The following is a 22,423-nucleotide window of genomic DNA, read 5'->3' on the forward strand; positions in this document are numbered from 1 at the left end:
TTAAAAACTCAAAGAGTGAAGAAGGAATCAGAAACTATAAAAGACTCCGAAACATAGTCAACAGAGAAGCAAAGAAGGCTAAGGAAGAATATATAACGAGACAATGCAAAGAAATAGAAGAAAGATTGGAGAAAGGAAACATGGAAACTGCTTATGAATTGATTAAGAAACAATTCAGAACAGTCACTGGCCGTAGTAACAGCATATTAAGTGAAAATGGGAAACTGTTGTCTGAGAGTAAAGAAGTGGGAGAAAGATGGAAGCGATATATAGAAACATTATATGAAGATCTGCTTATGAATCCTACTGACATAAATGACCTTGAAAATGAAGATAACATTACAAGAGATCAACTGGGACCCTCTTTAACCAAAGAAGAATACCTTAAGGCTGTGAAAGAATTGAAACCTAATAAAGCGCCAGGATGCGATGAACTAACTGGAGAAATGATACAGAGACTGGATGATGAAACACACGGCTATATTTTTAAACTGATTACGGAAATATATGAAACCGGAAAAATTCCAGAAGATTTCAGAAAGTCTCTCATAATCCCTATACCAAAGAAACCTGGAACTCTAAAATGTGAAGAACATCGCACCTTGAGTCTTTTGTCGCACATGTCAAAAATATTGACAAGAATAATATATTACCGAATAAGCAATAAAATTGAACCACATTTGGCTGAAGATCAGTTTGGATTCAGACGAAATAGAGGCACACGAGAAGCTATTCTAACGTTACGACAGGTTATAGACAAAAAGAAAACCTTTGTTTATTGCATTCGTCGATTTAGAAAAAGCTTTTGATAATGTGAACTGGAATATGTTAATGAAGATTATGACTGGTGTTGGTCTAGATTTTAGAGATAGACGGATAGTACATGAACTCTATAACAACCAAAGAGGCATCATAAATATAAATGGTGAAGTATGGGAGGCTTATATAAAGAAAGGAGTACGACAGGGATGTAATTTGTCACCAGTGTTGTTCAACCTGTATATTGAGAAAGGCATTGAGGAATGTAAAGATGAAATGGAAGGGATAAAGATAAATGGAGTAGAAATCAAAATGATAAGATTTGCTGATGATATAGCTGTCATAGAGGAGAACGAAGAGAAACTACAAAGTGCGTTAATAAAAATGAATACGATATTGAGAGATAAATATAACATGAAAATTAATACAAAAAAGACCGAAATTATGGTATGCAACCGCCAACATATTGCAGTCGACATTAGAATTAGTGATATACCACTAAGGCAAGTAAATGTCTTTACCTATTTAGGAAGTAAAATCACTCTAGATGGCAAAAGTTCAATCGACATACAAAGCAGAATTGCCCAAGCAAAGATTGCTTTTTACTAGAAAAGGATACTTCTTACTTCAAGGAATTTAAATGTGGAGACTAAGAAGACATTTATTAAGTGCTATATATGGAGTGTGGCCTTGTATGGCTCAGAAACGTGGACTATTAGTTCATGTGATAAGAAACGTCTGGAAGCATTTGAGATGTGGTGCTGGAGGAGGATGGAAACGATCTCATGGACAGCAAAACTCACAAATGAAGAAGTTCTTCGACGAATAGATGAAAAAAGATCCTTTTTAGCAACAATAAGAAAGAGAAGAGACCAATTAATTGACCATCTCTATAGGCACAATGGTTTCATAGTTAATGTCATGGAAGGAATGATTCAAGGTAAAAGAGGAAGAGGAAGACCTAGACTGCAATATGCAAGACAGATCAGAGATGACGTAGGAGCAGGCTTATATGTGGAAATGAAGAGATTAGCGGATTACAGAGAAGACTGGAGAAGACGAATTGCTGCCAACCAATCTTAGGATTGAGAATTAAGAAGACTAGCGTTGCCAACCCGCCGAAACAAACATTTATCATAATCACATAATTATGCTATTACCGATACTGTTCTACTTCCTATTAACTGATTAACAATGTAATGAACGTTAACCGAATTCATTAAATTTCACATAAACTGTGTTGTGTATTTACGTGCATTTAGATGGCAAAAGAGTAGAATAATTACATGTATTCAGTGAATAGTGCAACGTATATGCAAGATTTGCAGTCATTCCTACGTTTGCCGCGGGTTTTTTACTTTTTTCGCTCGTACAGAACAAGGATCAAAAATACAGTACTAATAGAACAGGACAACTTTTGGAATATGCATCTCGGCCGTAAACAATAAGGCATGCGTAGTGGGTGTTTATTTGCGGGCAATAAATAATGGTGTGCTAAAGGTCCTTTCCTTTCATGTCCTTTCGTTTCCTTTAAAGAAAAGAAGAGCGATTGAACAAATTGTTTTTCGATGGTTGTGAGATTTGAAATTCTGCTATGTTTTAGCATTCTGTTACGTGGGCCTACAGCCTGTTCTCTGCTCAAAAATCTCAATTCTGCTATGCACAGCAGAATTCTGCTACGGTTGGCAACTCTGAGCCATATTCTATTAACACTATCAGAGGGGTAACTGAAGTACTTAAAAAGATAATAGTATGATAAAAAATATGTTTGAAAATTCGATGCATCTGTATTTTTTTTGTCCTACTGTATTTGTGCGGTAGGCCCTAAACATGTTAATGAGTAGGGCGGATGTTGTTGAAATGTGTTTTTTTTTTTTTTTAATTTGTATTGGAACGTAGCTTAGTAGTCTTCTTCTTCTTATGACGCCGCCTCCCTTCGAAGGTTGGCGATCCAATTGATTATGATTATACGCGAAACGGCAGCACGGAAGATTTTTATCGACGTATGTCCATACCACCGCCGCAAGTCTTTCAGCCAGGAATTTCTCCGTCTTCCCACAGATCTTTTCCCACCAATCTTCCCTTGAATGATCAGTCGGAGAAGTTCGTATCGTTCACCTCTCATGATGTGCCCAAGGTAGCTGAGCTTACGCTCCTTGATGGTTATGAGAAGCTCTTTCTTCTTGTTCAAGATGTTGAGGACTTCTTCATTTGTCTTCTGTTGAGGACTTCATTTGTCCTCTTTTCTACCCTAGATATTCGGAGTATTCTTCTGTATAAGTACATTTCAAAAGATTCAATACGCTTCTCCAATAAAGGGCTAAGCGTCCACCCTTCGAAACCATACAGAAGGACAGGAAAGACATAACTCCGTAGTTCAGTAGTAGCCTATAGAAATTCATTCTGCAGTATAACAAAGAATAAAAACACCTTTTTATTTTGCATTCTTTCGCAGTTTTTGCCGATTTGGGATGATCAGTCATTATTTCATTTTTCAAGAAGGTTTTAGGTCAATATGTTTACTTCGAAGTATTTGTAGATCATTTTAATTTTTTTATATGCATGTATTCTTTGTCATTTTCTTTCTTTCTTAATCCGTTTACCCTCCAGGGTTGGCTTTTCCCTCGGACTCAGCGAGGGATCCTACCTCTACCACCTCAAGGGCAGTGTTCTGGAGCATGAGACTCTGGGTCGAGGATACGACTGAGGAGGAGGACCAGTACCTCTCCCATGCGGCCTCATGGTGGAAGTATACTTACACCGTGGGCGGCCTAACCTTCTGTGCTGAACAGGGGCCTTGTGGGGTATGGGAAGATTTGAAGGGATAGACAAGGAAGAGGGAAGGTAGCGGCCGTGGCCTGAAATTAGGTACCATCTCGGCATTTGCCTGGAGGAGAAGTGGGAAACCACAGAAAACCACTTCGAGGATGGCTGAGGTGGAAATCGAAACCCCTCTACTCAGTTGACTTCCCGAAGCTCAGAAGACTCCGTTCCAGTCCTCGTAACACGTTTCAAATTTCGTGGCAAAGCCGGGAATCGAACCCGGTCCTCCGGGGGTGGCAACTAATCACACTAACACCTACACCACAGAGGCGGACCTTTATTGTCACACTGTCAAAAATCCACAAGTGACAATATAAAGTATACTTCTTACATGTAATTAAATTTGCATTCATGACCAAGTAAACTGACCAGTAGTTGTTAGTGACTAAGAAAGGATAAGGAAATAATTTGTAACTGTGAGTCATATGTAAGCGAGATGTGCAGGAACACAATGCAGAAGTCTGATAATTAGGGGAAAGTATTCCCAAAGTGTCTCAAGCACCAGCCCTCGCACCCGTCCCTAAGGGTCTCTTTTCAAGAGATGGAGTTTGACCAAGACTGACTCCAGTCTTCAGACCTTAATGATACCGCTACTCTTGATCGTACAAAGATGGCGAATCGAGTAGCCGGATTATTGGAAACTTCGGTTTGTTGTTTTCCTATACAGTCGGGGTAATTTCATGAAAGTTGACGATAAATATTAGTTTCTTTGTAGAATACAATTGTGCGTGTGTATTTCACCGCCGTCTCAATCTCTATATACTGCCTGCTCTGTGCGGTGAGAATTGAGTTTACAGCGACATTGCAGATGGCAGCACTTACCGCACCCACAGCACATGTTGGTTAAACGAGTGTTGGTCCTAACACCAATATAAAATTAAAAATAATCCTTAACATGTTACTAATTGAGAGGATAATGCACATACAGAAACTAATATTTCACATTTGAGCTTGGCTTAAGATATAGAAACGTAAAATATATAAAATCTTACCAGTTACAGTAGATATATTAGGATCATCCTATGCTGCATGGTACATACAAATTTCAGAATTTTCTCGACACGAGTAACGGAGCACCTTCTCAGTCCTTTTCTTTCTCTTATTTACCAGCAGTGGACGCAAAAAAATGTCTATCACTATTTCGTTGACCCTTTGTTCATGACCAGTTTTCAGGATACGTTTTATAGCACATAATGCAGTGCGTGCGTTCGTCATGTCATTAAATCTACCACCCAATCTCACTGAACTAAATAGAGCTTCTATTGCGTCTCCAGAAAATCATCTAATGAGAACATTAAATAACTGATTTTTTAATAGGTAAGACACACATTCCACTATAGATTTCACCGTTCGCGAGACAGCATCTGCCGTCTCATTAGTCAGACACTTCAGTTTTTCACGTTTTGATTCCAACCGAATTATTTTAACGTACTCGATGAAATCATCATTCAACCATTGTAAGTATTTTATCTGCTTGCGAATAGAAATGCACACAGTCTGGATTGTTTTGCCGAAAGGCGTTACAGTAATCATTTCTGAACTAAAAGGGATAGATCGTAGACTCTACGCCTTTAATGGAAGTAGGCAGCAGCGCTAGAGAACTTATTTAAAAGTCGGATTACAAGAAAACACAGTTTATTCGCGAGAGCAGGAGATTTTACAATATCTGTGCCAAATACACCTTCAACATTGACTACGCAAAGGAACTTGTCACTGGTTCGGTCGTAGAGTAGCCGTACCTAATTAGCCATTTAATCTGCGATCACTGTTACACTCCTATCTGTTGGTCTAAGACTTTTACATTCAGCTCTAAGTGTCTCCTTCACTAATTGGGAAATCCCGACAAACACCATCAACATTTTTCATTTAGGCTACCTGTCCAGAGTACTTTGTGACGGAGCTGACACTAGACCAGCAGTCCTGCCATATTCGTAACCGTTTGGGATACTATTCCCCACGCCACATAGTACCGCGTGATTTGTTCTGACTGCCCGTATTTTGTCTTGCGAAAATTATGGATTTGATTTTTGAAAACGGTCGTTTTTCCTTTGTTCGCCTGCTTCCTTTATTTTATTCAGACGATCAATTTCTGGGTTGTCTTCGAATTGTCTCTGTAGTCTTTTAACTTTATTATGATTAGTCATCAGCTGTTATCGCAGTCTCAGAATTCTTGATCGGAGCCTCTAATGTCTGATTTTCTGATCACTGCTGTCATTCTTACTCGTTGGAATCGTTGTTCAAATTAATTTCGTACTCGTCATCCATTGTATATCCTGCGGCTGAAGAGCTTGTTTCATCACAGATTTCTTCCGAAGAAATACCTTGTCACTGTCTGGTCTTTCGTGGAGCTATTTTTCTGGTTTGAAGGTAATGGGGATAATTCGAAGACCGACTATGCACTCTCTCTGGCTTCAATATTTTTTCTTTTAGTTTTATCTTTTATCTTCATCTCTAAAATTCAGGCTACAATTTTCTCGAAGTCTTTACTTGCAGGGATAACAGGGATAACAGGAATCCTCACACCTGAAAAATTTGGATTTCCTGTTTTGATATACAGTGAGGAACACAACAATTAATCATTTTACAACCAGAGACACACAAATAAATGCTCGATGCATACGCACTGGAAGAGAATAACGTGGGTACGGAGATAAGTTGGGTGCGTTAGCTGGCGCCCCTAGCGGAGGTTTGTGACACTAAGAGCTCACGCTGAGAAGCATGTTAAGCGCATAGCATAGAGCAGGCAGTACAAGGTAGATAGAGTATATTAGGTAGGCCATTCCCGCTCACAGCGCTCTCATTGGTTGATCGCGCGTGACGTAGCCGGGAGGGCTAGAAGCGCGCGCCTGCATTGCCTGCATGCAGCATAAACCTCGATAATTAGGTAAAATTTCAATTTCTTATAAATAATCAAAAGGTTTGCATTATTATAATAAAGTGGTACTTTACACACCACCTGCAATCAGTGATATAATACTGTTGATAGAAAAATAGAAGAAACTCTGAGTAATTACATCTTAAAAGCCGACTGTAAGAACAATACATACATAGAAACACTGGAATAGTTATTGGTTTAATTGTATTTAAAACTCACTTTTTGATGACTTAGGAAGTTGTTGAAGAAGCTGAAGCTGCCCACAGTCGACTCTTTTTCGCTGAATACTTCTTCATAGCATCTATATAATGTTTTTTGTTGAGGTGACGTATTCTAATAAAAGTCCTAGTTCTGACGTATAGTGATATAATATTCTCGTCAAGTTCTGGAAATTTTGATTTAATTATAGAAATCAAAGTCTGCATTACTCTTTCACATTTAGAGATATAAATCCCGTGAAAACTGCCAAACAGTACCTCAAACTGGATAACTTTTTGATACCATTCTTCGGTTGGACGAGTAAGGCCTCCTTTTGAAATGATTGATAACCAGTCGTGAGGCACTTCCTGTGGCAAGGCAAACATTTCACCTTTATCACCCAAGCTGTCATCAACAGAGCGACATTTGAATGCCAAGTAGCCTGCAAGGTATTTAATTGCATCCTGGTTTACGTCTTCAGTTTCGAAGTCCTGGCTCAAGTCTTCCATCCTTAACAACTCTAACGTTTCTTCCTGTTCATCTACGGGTACAGTTGTTAACGGCCCCTCAAAAACATCTATACATAGTTCATTGCTTACGAAGCTCAAGAAATCTTCTTCATTATGAGCATCAGGATGAAAAATACCCGTATCACACGGCGATGAATTATTTTCGGCTTCCACTGACACACTACAGGAGAGAGGGATTTCATTACTCCCTGTGAGTAATAGAAGTCGAATTCTGTTACGAACTTCAAAAGGGGACGGATTGCTATAAAAAACTCCTAGGCCACGGACACGTGAAAAAAAATTCTCCAAACAGTCTTGGTTTAATCTGGCAGTTAACATATAAGACATATTTGCATGTTTCATGTCTTCAAAAAGCCCTAAGAGAGAATTTATAGATATTATGAACCCCTTCTGAAACGGAAGTAAAGTTTTCCGTTTACCAAATCTCACCTGTGTAATCACCTCCAGAAAGCGCTTCAGAGTATTTTCCTGACTCCTTAAGTTTAAGCCGTACCCACTCCTAAGGGGAGTCTTTTCATCCTTAGCCGCCCTGGAGTTCAACACGTCGAAGGTGTCATTGACTAGCTCGATGAAGTTGCTTTCAGCGTCCTTGTTTAAAGAATACCGCACTGCCAGAGCTGTGCGCCTGGAAAATAACTGCGCAGCCATTCTCACATTTTGACGGGATCTGCCTGTTACACTCAGATGAGCCTCATTAATATGATGTGTAGTTGATAGGCCCCCTGTTTGAGTTTGTAATAGGTGTTCTGTTGTCTTCTTCTGAAATTCTGAACCATCAGCTAACGTCAAACCTTCATCTAAAAAGTGGTTTCTCAATAATTTCAAGAGGTGGGGTACATCACAGAACACCCACACCTTCCTTTTATCATCCACTGGATTGGTAAAAAAGCTCTTGTTCTTGTGTACATTTAATTCCTTCCACACTTTGGCATTTTTGCCCCCCATGTCACAAGTTACTGCGACAGTATGAATGTCACAAGCCTCAAGTTTACAAATTATGTTTCTTAACAACTCTGACGTCATTGTCACGTCGAAATCATAAAAAATGGGTTGCTTCCATGCAGCAAAGAGCCCTCGAACCATCGCTACCTGGACGTTGCTGTGAGGTCCTAGTATGCGGTCATCAGATGAATCGTATGAAATGCGTCCGTCTATATTCATTTCATCAAATGTCAAAACCGCGATCTTTTCAGACTCCTTGTAATTTACTGCTCTGGCTTTCAACAGATATAGCACCTCTGTTAAAATTCCGGGCCTACATTTAAAGCGCCGAATCCATTTTTGTAAGGTTGACCGACATGGTAAAGGAATGTTCCGGTTCCTCAAATAATCATATGCTTTTCTGGAAAGCGATCTCAAAGACAAAGCATTTGCTATGTCCTCCGAGGACCATTTCACTCGTTTATTGCCTACCAAGAGACATCGAATCTGACCTGGCGTAAAACATTTCGACAGAATCTTAACTACTTCCTCTCTGTGTGCACTCTTCTTTACTTTCGGCAGAGACGGTTGTTGTCGTCTTTTTGAGACTAGATACCTAGATCCCTTGAGCTTCTTTAGAGCAGCCTCCCTTCGTCTTAAAATCGCGTTTTCCTTTTCCAAAATCTCCACCTGCTTACGGAGTTTTAAGATCTCCTCATTTTGAAGCGATTCAGTGCTAGTCGCCTGGTCAACTTTCCTTTTCTTTGGTGACAAAGTCTCTAATGTTGATCGCGCCCGCTTCTTCACGCTCCTGACTTCATGACGCAAATCTCTATCACTGGAAATCTGTAAAATGAAGATAAACCTTTATGAGCGATCACGTTTTAAACATTTATAAAATCTAAACTACGATCGTTAAGTAAAATAAGCCTTAACTACTTAACGTTCGAAGTATATGAAGAGTTATAAGTTAATATAGGCCTACTGTCGTAACTCGGTGTTCTCACATAAAACGTTCTGCTGGTAAACAACAGAACAATGTAAAAAAAATCGAAAAATTGTTCCAGTACCAGGAATCGAACCCAAGCCTTCTAAACGTAAGTCAGCTACCCTAGCCGGTATACAATACCGTAGTACGACATAATAAGTTTATTCATACTTCCACGTAGCTGGTCAAATTTATTACGATTTATTAAATATTGTATTTATTAATTATTAAATATTGTATGAAAATTAGTACACAAACCTGCTCTGCTGTTTGGCTGGGAACGGTGCTAGTGGTTGAACACGAAGCTTTATCGCCATGCCAATTTGCAATGTACAGAGACGGAACAGCATCTGCCCGCAAGATTTTTCTCTGTGGTAATCCCAGTAGTTCATTTCTCAAATCTCGTTCATAATCCTCTTGACGAAAATGTATGGAACATACCCTGGCATTATCAGGATTAAATTTGTCACTTCGCTTACAGCGCAACACCCACACTCGCCTAATCTCCTCACGTTTTGGAAATCTGTGGTACAAGACACCACTTGTTTTCGATCCCCAATTAGTACATTGTGCCATCGCACAATTAACTTTATAGTTAGAAACCTTACTCATCTTTAACACAACAATCAACACAATTCGGAAAATCTTACAAGACTGCGTACCGTACCGCAAAATAGACCTATACTGAAAGCGATTTCCTTATCGTTTACCGCAACAGCTGCTGACAGGAGACCTCCACGTGACGTCAGCATGAGGCGATGCTACGCTGGAAGCAAAGCGCGGGAGTCGGGAATGAGCCCCCCTGCAGGCAGTATATAGGATTGAGACGGCGGTGGTGTATTTATATGAGTCAATGGACACTTAGGATCTGTAATCATACGCAGTAATGTGAGGATGTGTTTGTTTTGATCGTGTTGTGAATCGGGTTTAAGTCTAACTACCGGCAATGCCTCTCATACAACTATCCTAAAGTTTTCTAAGGAATAAAACATTAAGAGAGAAGTTTGTTAGAAATATACATCGTGACTATTTTGAAGTCGATGACAAAACAGTAGTGTGCATACATCATTTTGAGAATAACCCTGAGGTTAGGAAATACTTTTTTCTAATGTAAACGGTATACCTATTCGTATTCCTCCAGAAAAATAATTTAAATAAATTGTAATTGATATGGTGATATTTAGTCAGTGCCTATGTGTTATAAAGTGTCGAGTGATTTAGATGAAAGTGTATTTTACAAGAATATGTGCTTGCCTGCGGAAGTGTTTGGCTGGATATTGGTGTATAACGAACAATGTTGGTGTGACCGTTGCATACAAGATATACATATTTCGTAGGCAACGGTGTGACAGATGGAGCAACCTGTACACTATTACAATGAAGAAATAGTGATTTGGAGGGATTAGCTGGGTTTCTAACGCAGGGTTTTACCAAGACCAGCTACAATATAATATCAGACCTAATGCAGCCACCTATATTAGCTAAAATGGCGCCGCGATCGGTTTGTTCAAATGTAAACATGAACATTTGCGAACCATCAGTTTAGTTCTTTCTGTTGGTTTGGTTTGATTACGAAACGTCAGTGTAGTGATGTATTTAGTGAAATTTGATTTTAAAACCATTTTGATATATTAGGACGTGTGGATCGTATTGTGTGCCTGGATGTAATTCATATTACAGCAGATGCACTCACATTCAGATCAAGTGTACTAAATGCATCGTGATGATTTCGTTGTTACAAATAATTTATTAAGGTGCATTAAAACATTCGAGGATACATTTTAAATAGAGGGTATGATTTCCGTGTACATATGAGCTCTGTGCTAGTGCTTATCCTAGTACATTTCTCAATTATTATACCTTTTGAGGTTTTAAAAAGTCAGGTTATTATAGTGATAAAACTACTTATTTTATCTGCGAATGAAGATTATATTATTAACTTTATTAAATTAGAGGACAAGATATCAACTGATATACTGTCACAGTACATATTTACGTTGCCGACGATTTGGGTAAGTGCTTTATACGAAAATACATATGCCATCAGAGAACGTCAAATCGATTCTCACCGGGCGAGTTGGCCGTGCGGTTAGGGGCGTGCAGCTGTGAGCTTGCATTCGGAAGATGGTGGGTTCGAGCCCCACTGTCGGCAGCTCTGAAGATGGTTTTACGTTGTTTCCCATTTTCACACCAGGCAAATGCCGGGGCTGCACCTTAATTGAGGCCACGGCCGCTTCCTTCCAATTCCTAAGCCTTTTCTATCCCATCTTCGTCATAAGACCCATCTGTGTCGATGCGACGTAAAAAAAAAAAAAAAAAAAAAAAAAATCGGTTCTCCTATTGAGTATCTGAAGTGAAACAGGTGCAGTATAGCAGTTTGTTGAATCATTATCAGAATCATTGTTATAAGAGAATTGGTATTCGTGACAAGGTTATGTTTGAGACACTCGTTCAGTTGTATCACCTTATATCGCTGTTGCTCGCTCAGGACCACCCCCAAGCCCCCTGTGGGTGGGGGTGGTAGAATAACACCCACGGTATCCCCTGCCTGTCGTAAGAGGCGACTAAAAGGGGCCTCAAGGGCTCTGAACTTTGGAGCGTGGGCTGGCGTCCACGGGGCCCTCAGCTGAGTCCTGGCATTGCTTCCACTTACTTGTGCCAGGCTCCTCACTTTCATCTATCCTATCCGATCTCTCTTGGTCAACTCTTGTTCTTTTCCGACCCCGACGCTATTAGGTTTGCGAGGGCTAGGGAGTCTTTCATTTTCACGCCCTTCGTAGCCCTTGTCTTCCTTTGGCCGATATCTTCATTTTTCGAAGTGTCGGACCCCTTCCATATTTTCCCTCTGATTAGTGTTATATAGAGGATGGTTGCCCAGTTGTACTTCCTCTTAAAACAATAATCACCACCATCACCACCACCAGGACCACCCTGGGGACACGTGCAGGGCAATCAATAGGTAAAATCCTGCGGACGTGACACTTATCATGTTAAATTACCGCCGTTGGTATAATATTTACGTGACATTTTCGTACTAGCCAATACCAGCAGTGCGGCTACTTCGACCGCCATGTTTTTTTAAATATTACGTTCTAAGTATTGGAGCCGGCCGTGGTATGGTATGACGTTAGCGCTGTGTTGCGAAAAATGGCGTCTTATTGTCGTGGTAACGTAGACAGTATTGACATTTTATGGTGTTTATTTCTCGTTGTCACTTGGTGCCCTTTCCCGAAAAATTCCGTTTTACACTCTCTTTTTGTTCTCTTATTTTATCATTCTTTATGCGTATTTGTGTCTTCAGTCTTCGTCAAGTGTTTTATTTCATTTCATGCATGTAGTTATTGTTTTTAGCCGGGATGGGTAGCTCAGACGGTTGAGGCGCTGTCCTTCTGACCCCCTAACTTGTCAGGTTCGACCCTGGCTCAGTCCGGTGATATTCAAAGGTGCTCAAATACGCCAGTCTCGTGTCGGTAGATTTACTAGCACGTAAAAGAACTACTGCGGTACTAAATTCCGGTACTTCGGCGTCTCGGAAAATCGAAAAAATAGTTAGTGGGACGTAAAGCCAATAACATTATTATTATTATTATTATTATTATTATTATTATTATTATTATTATTATTATTATTATTCATGATTAGCTTACTATTAGTTTGTTCATAGTCATTAATTAAAGATTACGTTTAGGTTAGTTTAGTTTACGATAGAAGCCTCCGTGGCTCAGGCGGCAGCGCGTCGGCCTCTTACCGCTGGGTTCCGTGGTTCAAATCCCGGTCACTCCATGTGAGATTTATGCTGAACAAAGCGGAGGAGGGGCAGGTTTTTATCCGGGTACTCCGGTTTTCCCTGTCATCCTTCATTCCAGCAACACTCTCCAATGTCATTTCATCTGTCAGTCATTAATCATTGCCCCAGAGGAGTACGACAGCCGGCACAATTCCTATCCTCGCCGCAAGATGGGGGCTTCATTCATTCCATCCCTGACCCGGTCACTGACTGGAAAACAGGTTGTAGGTTTTCATAGTTTACGACATGAATTTTCACCAGCGAATTTAATGTGAAACAAGACTTTCACACTGAGAGAAATGGAAGACTTTGTCACAGCCAAAGGGAATGTCAATAATGTGAGACAGCCGAGGGTTGGGGAAAAGTGGTAGGCCATACTCAAGCCCAACAAGCAATCACTCAAGCGCGGGAACGAGGGGGTATTATAGACACTGCGGTAGATGATCTAATAATGTCGCTTGGTGATTCCACGAGCTTCAATTCAAGTGAAGAGCAGAGAGGTGGTGACGTGGACATGAAAAGAATCGAACCCCTCCCCAGCGATTAGCGTTAGTGGATAGGCAATTAACTGTTTGTTTTCATTGAGGGGTACTGTTCAGTATATTTTAGCATTGCGACAAAGATTGTCATTAAGTTACGAACTGATTATTTTGATTGTTTTTAAATTACACTTTGTGATTCCCTGCATTGAGTTATTCTGTTCCGCGAGAAATATTTCCGCCGTGATTTTTGTGAATTACATCGTCTACGTAACTTGTTGATCGTAGGTAGCTTTTGAGGAAAGGTAGTGCGAAATATTTGAACTTATTACTGTGTTTTTATTCTCCCTTTAAGATTGAAAGACCGGGCGAGTTGGTCTTACGGTTGGGGGCGCGCGGCTGTGAGCTTGCAACCAGGAGATAGCGGGTTCGAATCCCACTGTCGGCAGTCCTGAAGATGGTTTTCCGTGGTTTCCCATTTTCACACCAGGCAAATTATGTGGATGTACCTTAATTAAGGCCACGACCGCTTGCTTCCAACTCCTAGGCCCTTCTTATCCCATCGTCGCTGTCTAAAATTATGAAAATACTAGCTGATGTACCCGTGGTTCGCTACGGAATTCTAAATTTTATACATAATTCTAAGTTAGGTAGTGTAAACGTTGTGAGCAAGATCCTATTAAGCTGCATAGCTCTTAACGTTGCCCTAGAAACACGACGGGGAAGTCACCAACGTCTTTTCCCTTATGAAGACTGCGTTAGGAAATTTTCATTTTAATGGTAGGCCAGCTTGCCTACCGTCAGTTACAATCAGGTTGAGGAGTTTTCATTATAATGGCAGACACTCACTCTCTGCCTGCCTTTATAGATTCTCAGAAAGACTCTCTTAGTGGTTTTCCCAACTGAAATGAACATGGGTCATTACAATGACGTCAGTAGGAATCACGCGATTAAAAGCAATGCTTTCATATGAAATACTCGATCAAATGGGAAACCACACATTTTCTCACTTTGAATGAACTGTACTATGTTGCCGAACTAACAGTCCAAATCTACAGAGCTGGAATGACCAAGACGCAGACATCCGTGATCTGTGAACAATCTTCGTCCTTTTTATGGCGGTTTCTGAGGGGGTGTCGAATAGTGGACAGTCCCAGGGCAAAAACTATGCCCGTTTACTTGTCTGTTCCCCGGGAGTATCCGATGAGTCGGAAAATCTCAATTCACTGCACTGGCGGGGGAAAGAACTATCTGACGTGAAGGCCATTTTTCCTCCAAGCCAGAGAAGAAACCACATCTTCGCTGCTAATTTGGAATAAAATTAATGCAGATTTAATAAAAGTGAAGAGGAAGAAGCTTTTATTAAGAAACGGCTCCTTTCAGGATTGAATTTTGAGTTATTTAGTGAATTGTGGTGCTATAATTTGGAATAGGCCTAAATTATAATTCTAGACCAGTTCATACTACTACTCCTACTCTACTAAGTGAGCCTCTGACTTAAGTGCGCACACTGCTCATTCACAACAGCGCGTCAGAGTAGGTATCGAATAGCTAGTATACTATGATGAACCAGTGTGTTACGTACCAGCAGTATCAGAAAATGTATGAACCAGAGAAATGGCATGCTAAAGAAGAAAGTTATCTAACTCCTCAGCTATTTCCCACCAATATTCAGTTAGGCTGTTATACTCGGTACGCAGCAGTAATCCCATCCATTGGAGTTGATTGTCAGCATAAGAGACAAAGAACATTACAACAAACAACGGTCAGTGTAATGTTATTGTTGATCAATGTTACGCGCTTTCGATATTGTAGGCCTTCACATTATTAATTGTCTTCCGGTTCTGAAATACCACTCTTATCATAGTCGGTACGGTAAAACTGAATAAGACATAAATGATCGGAGATTGTATTCTCTATAACTTTTGTTATGTAGTACTTTTCCATAGGATCAAGAACATAGGTATTTAAAAATTAAAGTTTAGGTGCCTTCCCCTAAACTACCATTTCACCCAGGGTGAATAACATTGTGCATAGCTTAAACTGTAGTTTCTTATTCCCTGACTCTATATACAGATTTCCATAAAATTTTCACCCATTTTTTCGGGGCTCGGCGTTGATATGGACTTAGCAACAAAAATCCAAATTCATGAATGTCTGTGTTATCATAGCCGGTACGGTAAAAATGCATAAGACGTAAATGATCAGAAATTTAATTCCATATAACTTCAGTTATGTAGTATTTATCGATATGACCACTAATAATATAAATATTTGAGAATTGAATTTTAGGCCTTCCCCTAAACTACCATTTCACTCAGCGTGAATAAAATGATGTATAGCCCAGATTGTAGCGGTTCACCCTCCGACTTTACATACCGATTTTTATTAAATTCTCTTCAGCCGTTTTCTCGTGATGCGTGTACATACATGCAGACAGACAGACAGACAATTACAGAAAAGTAAAAACTGCATTTTATTGTTACTGTGGACATGATCGATACAGAAATATCAGTTTTTTCAAATTCTGAGCAATGTACAGAGAAAACTCTTATTTTATATATATATAGATAATAAATCATTTGAACCATGACTTTCAAAACAAAGAGAATCCGTTAGAGTTCTGAGTTAGAATTTGTAGTTCTGTGCAAGAAAAATCCAAAAAGTGAAACCTTCACAAAGTGTATTTTAAAATCAGCTTGTGAATTAATTAGGAAAGAAGACGTGTTTACTACAGGCGGGAGTCTTTTATTTCGTAAAAGATTGTGTAGTGTTAAAGTGAATGCGGAAAGGAAGTTCTTTCTACAGCGACACAAACGAGAAAAACGTGTGAAATCTGCAACGCGTAACAACTAGTGTTCCCAGTTTATTAGAGGGCAAAGTGCTAGCACTACATCCAGCAAATCATATATTCATATTATAATACTTCCAAATAAATTAGGAGATGATTATTTCAGTAAAAACAAAAGTTGTGCAGTGAATAGAACAGGGACATAAACTATTATTTGTAAAATCATTATAACACAGTCACCAGAATTCAGTTTGTCAAATATTTTAGTAAATTTTTATTTATTTTGTAGTATTTACCCATAAATTAACGACATTTTATTGGTCACTAGCTGGTGTACCCGTGCTTCGCTTCGGAATTTTACATTGTATACGGAATTCTAGCGTACACGTTGTGAGCAAGATTGTATTAAATTGCAGAGCTCTTAATGTTACCCTAGAAACGCGACGGGTAAGTCACCAAACATCTTTTCTCATATGAAGACTGAGTTAGGGAATTTTCACTGTAATAGTAGACCCACTTGCATAGACTACCATCAGTCACAATCAGGTTATGGAGTTTTCATTATAGTGGTAGACACTCTCTCTCCACCTGCCTTTTTACATCCTCAGAAATAACCGTCTTAGTGGTTTTCCCAACTGAAGTGAACATACATTACAACGACGTCAGTAGGAATTGGTGCGATTAAAAGCAATGCTTTCATATGAAATACTCAATCAAATGAAACACCACACGTTTTCTCACTTTTAACGAACAGGAATACGCTGCCGATCTAACAGTGCAAAGTTCCAGAGCTGGAATAACCAAGCCCCAGACAGCCGTGATTCGTGAAAACTCTTCGTCTGTTTTCGGCGGGGAGAGGGGCGAATAGTGGAGACTCCCAGGGCATAAACTATGCCCTTTTACTAACCTATTTCCTAGGAGTACCCGATGAGTCGGAAAATATCAATTCATTACACTGGCGGCGGAAAAATCTATCTGACTTGGAGGCAAATTTTTCCTTCATGCCCGAGGGAAAACCCCCTCTTCACTGATAATTTGGAATAAAATGAATGTAGAATTTAATAGAAGTGAAGAGGAAGAAGCTTTTCTTAAGAAACTGCTTTTTTCAGGGTTGAATTTTGAGTTATTTAGTGAAATTGTGGTGCTATAATTTGGAATAGGCCTAAATTGTTATTCTAGACCAGGCCATACTACTACTACTACTACTACTCCTACTACTACTACTACTACTACTACTACTAAGTCAGTTTCTGCCTTAAGTATGCACACTGCTCACACTGTAGGGATCGAATAACTGGAATACTATGCAGAACCAGTGTGTTACATACTAGCCGTATCAGAAAATGTAGGTATGAACCAGAGGGATGGCATGCTAAAGAAGAAGATTTTCTAACTCCCAGGCTATTTCCCGCCAATATTCATTCAAGGCTGTTATACTCGGTACGCACCATCTATCGGAGTTGAGTGGCAGCATAAGAGACAAAGAACATCACAACAAACAAAGGTCAATGTAATGTTATTGTTGATCAATGTTATGCGCTTTCGATATTGTAGGCCTTCACATTTAGTTTCCTTCCGACTCTGAATACCACTCATCATAGTCGGTACGGTAAAACTGAATAAAACATAAATAATTGGAAAATGTATTCTCTGTAACTTTCGTTATGCAGTACTTTTCGATAGGACAAGAAACATAGGAATTTTAAAATTAAATTTTAGGCACCTTCCCCTAAACTACAATTTCGTTCACGGCGAATAACATTGTTTATGGCTTAGACTGTAGTTTCTTATTCCCCGACTCTATATACCGATTTTCATTAAATTCTGTTAACCCATTTTCTCGTGGCTCGGCGTCGATATGGACTTAGCAACAAAAATATAAATTTGTGAGTATCTGTGTTATCATAGCCGGTACGGTAAAAACGTGTAAGACATAAATGGTCGGAAATTTAATTCTGTATAACTTTGGTTATGTAGTATTTATCGATACGACCACTAATAACATAAATATTTGAGAATTACATTTTAGGCCTTCCCCTAAACTACCATTTCTATCAGCGTGAATAAAATTATTTATGGCTTAGATTGTAGTGACTTATTTACCGACTTTGCATACCGATTTTCGTTGAATTCTCGTTAGCCGTTTTCTAGTGATGCGTGTACATACATACATACAGACAGACAGAAATTACGGAAAAGTAAACGGTGCATTTGCTTGTTACTGCGGACATGATCGATACAGAAATACCATTCTTTTCTAATTCTGAGCAATGTACAGACGAAACTCTTATTTTATATTTATAGATAGATAGATTTAAAGATTTTTAGATCAAAGTCCCGCTCTCCCTCCTTCCTTTCTGCCACGACCAGCACAACATAGTACTCTATGTGCTCCTAACTTAATGTGTTTTGGGTACCCAAGTACGAGCCCTGTTGATCACTAAGTTCCCTTTCACGTAAATCAAAACCGAAATCCGTAGGTATGACAAACCATTCAGGACGAACTTAGTTGTACACATTGATGATTCAGTGTTCATTCCTTAAAAGTGGTTACCCATCTGCGTCAGCCTCGTGTCGGTAGATTTACTGACACGCAAAAGAATTCCTGCGGGACTAAATTTCGGCACCTCTGCGTTTCTGAAAATCGTAAAAAAGGAGTTAAGTGGGACGTAAATAAAATAACATTGTGTTTTTACACATCCGTTTTGTCCAAATCGACAAACATCGAAGAAGTTCACTGCAGATTTATATGACATGAACTTTAGTTATCATTTCTGTGAACAGCTCTTCATTCGTTGGTCATGCTGCAAAGGTCTGCTGTGATAGGAGGTTCAAATACTATTGTCGAAAGCCCTGAAATGGTTTTCCACGGTTTCACCATTTTCACCCCAGGCAAATGCCGGGACTATCTGTAAATTAAGGCCACGGCCACTTCCTTCCCACTCTTAGCCCTGCCCTATCCTATCGTCGCCATAAGACTTGTCTGTTTCGGTGCAACGTAAAGCAAACAAAAACAGATGCTGTTCGCATCACCCAAACGTAAACTTGCCATCTTTTTCATGTGGACGAGGTTTTCCATTAGTAGCCAATATTACGCATGCGAACTGGACGTTGTCTGTTGCTTTCAACTTTGCCGACTTTGAAGTGGAATGGACTCTTCACCCCGGTAAAGGAGGGTAGTGATTTTGGCTCTGTCTACAAAGGTCTCTGACTTGATACACATGGTTCGTTATGTGGAAAGATTTGGGAGGGAGGGAAGGGGGGGGGGGGTTAGTCTTGTTCGTATTTGAATCACTTTTTATGAGTTTTATTTGGTTCTTGATCTTTGTAAAATTATATATTTTGTTTAAGCAGTAACCATATCCAATCTACTTTATCTTTTCTGTTTTCAGATATCGTAAACCCCAAAGTACCACCTGGCTCTAAAGATGCAACTAAGAGTTTCAACTACGACTACTCCTACTGGTCTCACAATGTAAGTATTATTTTCTACGTAGCCTATATATTACATAGTAAAACTTCCTCAATTTAGAGGTTGCCTAAAAGACAAAGTAAGTTTGTACTTGGTACCAGCTTAAAGTGTGTAAGATACGTCATTAGAGCGTACGATAGCCAATGATATTTCATTCGAGAGCAGTAAATGGGAAGATTGCATATGAAGACGACTTCTAACAAGCCAGCAATTCCAAATTCGAACTGAACATATTGTATTGGGCACTGCCAGAAGTCGATCTGAACACTTTCCGTTTCTGCGAACACTTATAAATTTTCTTGCACACTGAGGCGGAAAATAATATCTGCGTAAGGATTTAGGAGCAGATTTTGGACAAAAGTTTATCACAAAACGCGAAAGTTGCAAATAAATTAAATTGAATACATAATTCACGAAATTATACTGTCTTTCACTATTGTTAAAACAATAAATTAATTGCCTCGTAATAATCGTATGGCTTTCGGTACCGTATGCAGGTATTTTGATTTGACGACACTTACGCTCTCTGCTTGTCAGTTTGACCTTCCCTTTTACTCTGCTGCGTATCAGAGAAATCAGAAGTCTATTGAGCGTTACTTAGATATAATTAATTTTATCAAGTAAACATCAAATGTATCACCACAGATCTTTTGAATGCCGAAATGAACTATTTTTCATTTCCTTGGATTAACCAGCGTATTTGCTAGAATATAGGCTACGGTAAGTGTGCTGACGAAATGACAGATTCGCCTATAGCGTAAGAGAGATAAAACAGCTCGAAATCTAAACTGGCAGTTATCTCAAAACAAGTGTATTTTGCACATACATTGAATTCGTTTAGGACGGCAGTATAGTAGTCCTGTAGTGTCAAACGTCGTAAGTCTATGGTATTTTTGTTCAACATTCATATATTAATGAGCATCAAAATCCACCGACAATATACAATGCAGCTTTTAAATTAAATATTAAAAATACAAAGCGTAATATTTCAAATATTGGCAATATGGTGACGATTTTTACCCATATGCGCGTTGGTAGAGCGCTGGGCTTTTGATCTCAAGTTGGCGGGTTCGATCCCATCTCAGTTCGGTGGTATTTGAAGAGGCCAAAACACGTCAGTCTCGTGTCAGCAGGTTTGCCGGCACCTAAAACAACACCTGCGGATTATTTATTTATTTATTTATTTATTTATTTATTTATTTATTTATTTATTTATTTATTTATTTATTTATTTATTTATTTATTTATTTATTTATTTATTTAGCTTATGGCTAGTGCACATTGTTATACGACACATAAAAATATAAAACAAATAATAAAGAAGTAACTGAAAAAAGAAAAGAAAACACTAAAAATCAACCAAGTGCATGGAGAGTTCAGAAAATTAAATCTAAATTGTCTAACCACTGAATAGGCCTAGCCTCATCTGTAGCCGACACAGAATCTTCCAATGGCCTCAAGTATCATCTCCTTGGGCATTCAGCGACGATATGCCGGATGGTCTGTTTTTTCCTCACTCCAGTCGCACTCGGAGGAGGATCTCATACCCCACTTAAGGCAGGAGGCCCATATTTCGTCTCCTTAGCAGATATGGACTTGTAGAAATTCAGGAATATTATGGACAACGCTAGAAATAGTTATATATATTACTGAATATGTTCTCCACTTATGGTTCATGGTGTGGGTTACTGTAGTCACGTCCTAGTTCGTGAACCATGGGCAACGGCTGAGTGGCCTAGTAAGTGGTCCTGAGAGTCGGGATACCAGTTGCTATGGAGTGGGAGTGGGCAGCTCGGACATATTCTGAGTCATGGCCCTCCGTGTGCTCAGGCGGCTAGGACTATACAATTCACCGGTGGTCCATAACCCGTTAGAGGAGAGATCCTCACTTGGACTATGTGCAAGTAGGGTAGCATCCGGCTTCATGAATTTACCGAGCTTAGAACATTTTAAGCAAGCCTCGGACCTATGGGAGTAACGGAGTCCCACTCCCATTTGACAGGCGAGGGACTCCTTGGAAACAACCTGGCGAACGAAATGGAATTCGATGGGGAGCTATCAATATTAATGGGGCTTATGGAAGAAAGAAGGTAGAACTGGCTGAGTCAGCAAAGAGGATGTATCTGGATGTGCTAGGAGTAGGTGATATTCGGGTAAGGGGAGATAATGAGGAAGAGACAGGAGATTATAAAGTGTACTTGACGGGTGTTAGAAAGGAAAGGGCAGAGTCTGGGGTCGGGCTCTTCATCAGGAATACCATTGCACGCAACATGGTTTCTGTTAGGCACGTGAATGAGCGAATGATGTGGGTAGATTTGTCAGTTGGAGCAATTAGGACTAGAATTGTCTCCGTGTATTCACCATGTGAGGGTGCAGATGAGGATGAAATTGACAAGTTTTATGAAGCATTGAGTGGACATCGTGGTCAGGGTCAAAAGCAAGGATAGAATAGTGCTAATGGGTTATTTCAATGCGAGAGTTGGGAATAGAACTGAAGGATACGAAAAGGTGATTGGTAAATGTGGGGAAGATAGGGAAGCTAATGGGAATGGGAAGCGTTTGCTGGACTTCTGTGCTAGTATGGGTTTAGCAGTTACGAATACATTCTTCAAGCAGAAGGCTATTCACTGCTACACGTGGGAGGCTAGGGGTACCAGATCCATAATAGAATATATTTTAACTGACTTCAAATTCAGGAAATCTGTTAGGAATGTAAGAGTTTTCCGGGGATTTTTCGATGATAGAGACCACTATCTGATCTGTAGTGAACTATCTCTAGGCCTAGGGTAGAGAAAATGAA

At 39.6% G+C, this 22,423-nt stretch overlaps 1 protein-coding gene across 1 annotated transcript in view; it reads left to right on the forward strand.

Annotated features, from left to right (window-relative positions):
• Nucleotides 1-22,423, forward strand: part of unc-104 (kinesin family member unc-104) — an 871,528-nt gene that overhangs the window by 427,070 nt on the left and 422,035 nt on the right. The window contains exon 3 of the mRNA XM_067138474.2: nt 19,544-19,626. Coding sequence (XP_066994575.1) covers nt 19,544-19,626 — 83 coding nt within the window. The remainder of the gene's footprint in view (nt 1-19,543; nt 19,627-22,423) is intronic.

This window comes from Anabrus simplex, chromosome 1 (assembly GCF_040414725.1).
Source record: "Anabrus simplex isolate iqAnaSimp1 chromosome 1, ASM4041472v1, whole genome shotgun sequence".
NCBI classification, from domain to species: Eukaryota; Metazoa; Arthropoda; class Insecta; order Orthoptera; family Tettigoniidae; genus Anabrus; species Anabrus simplex.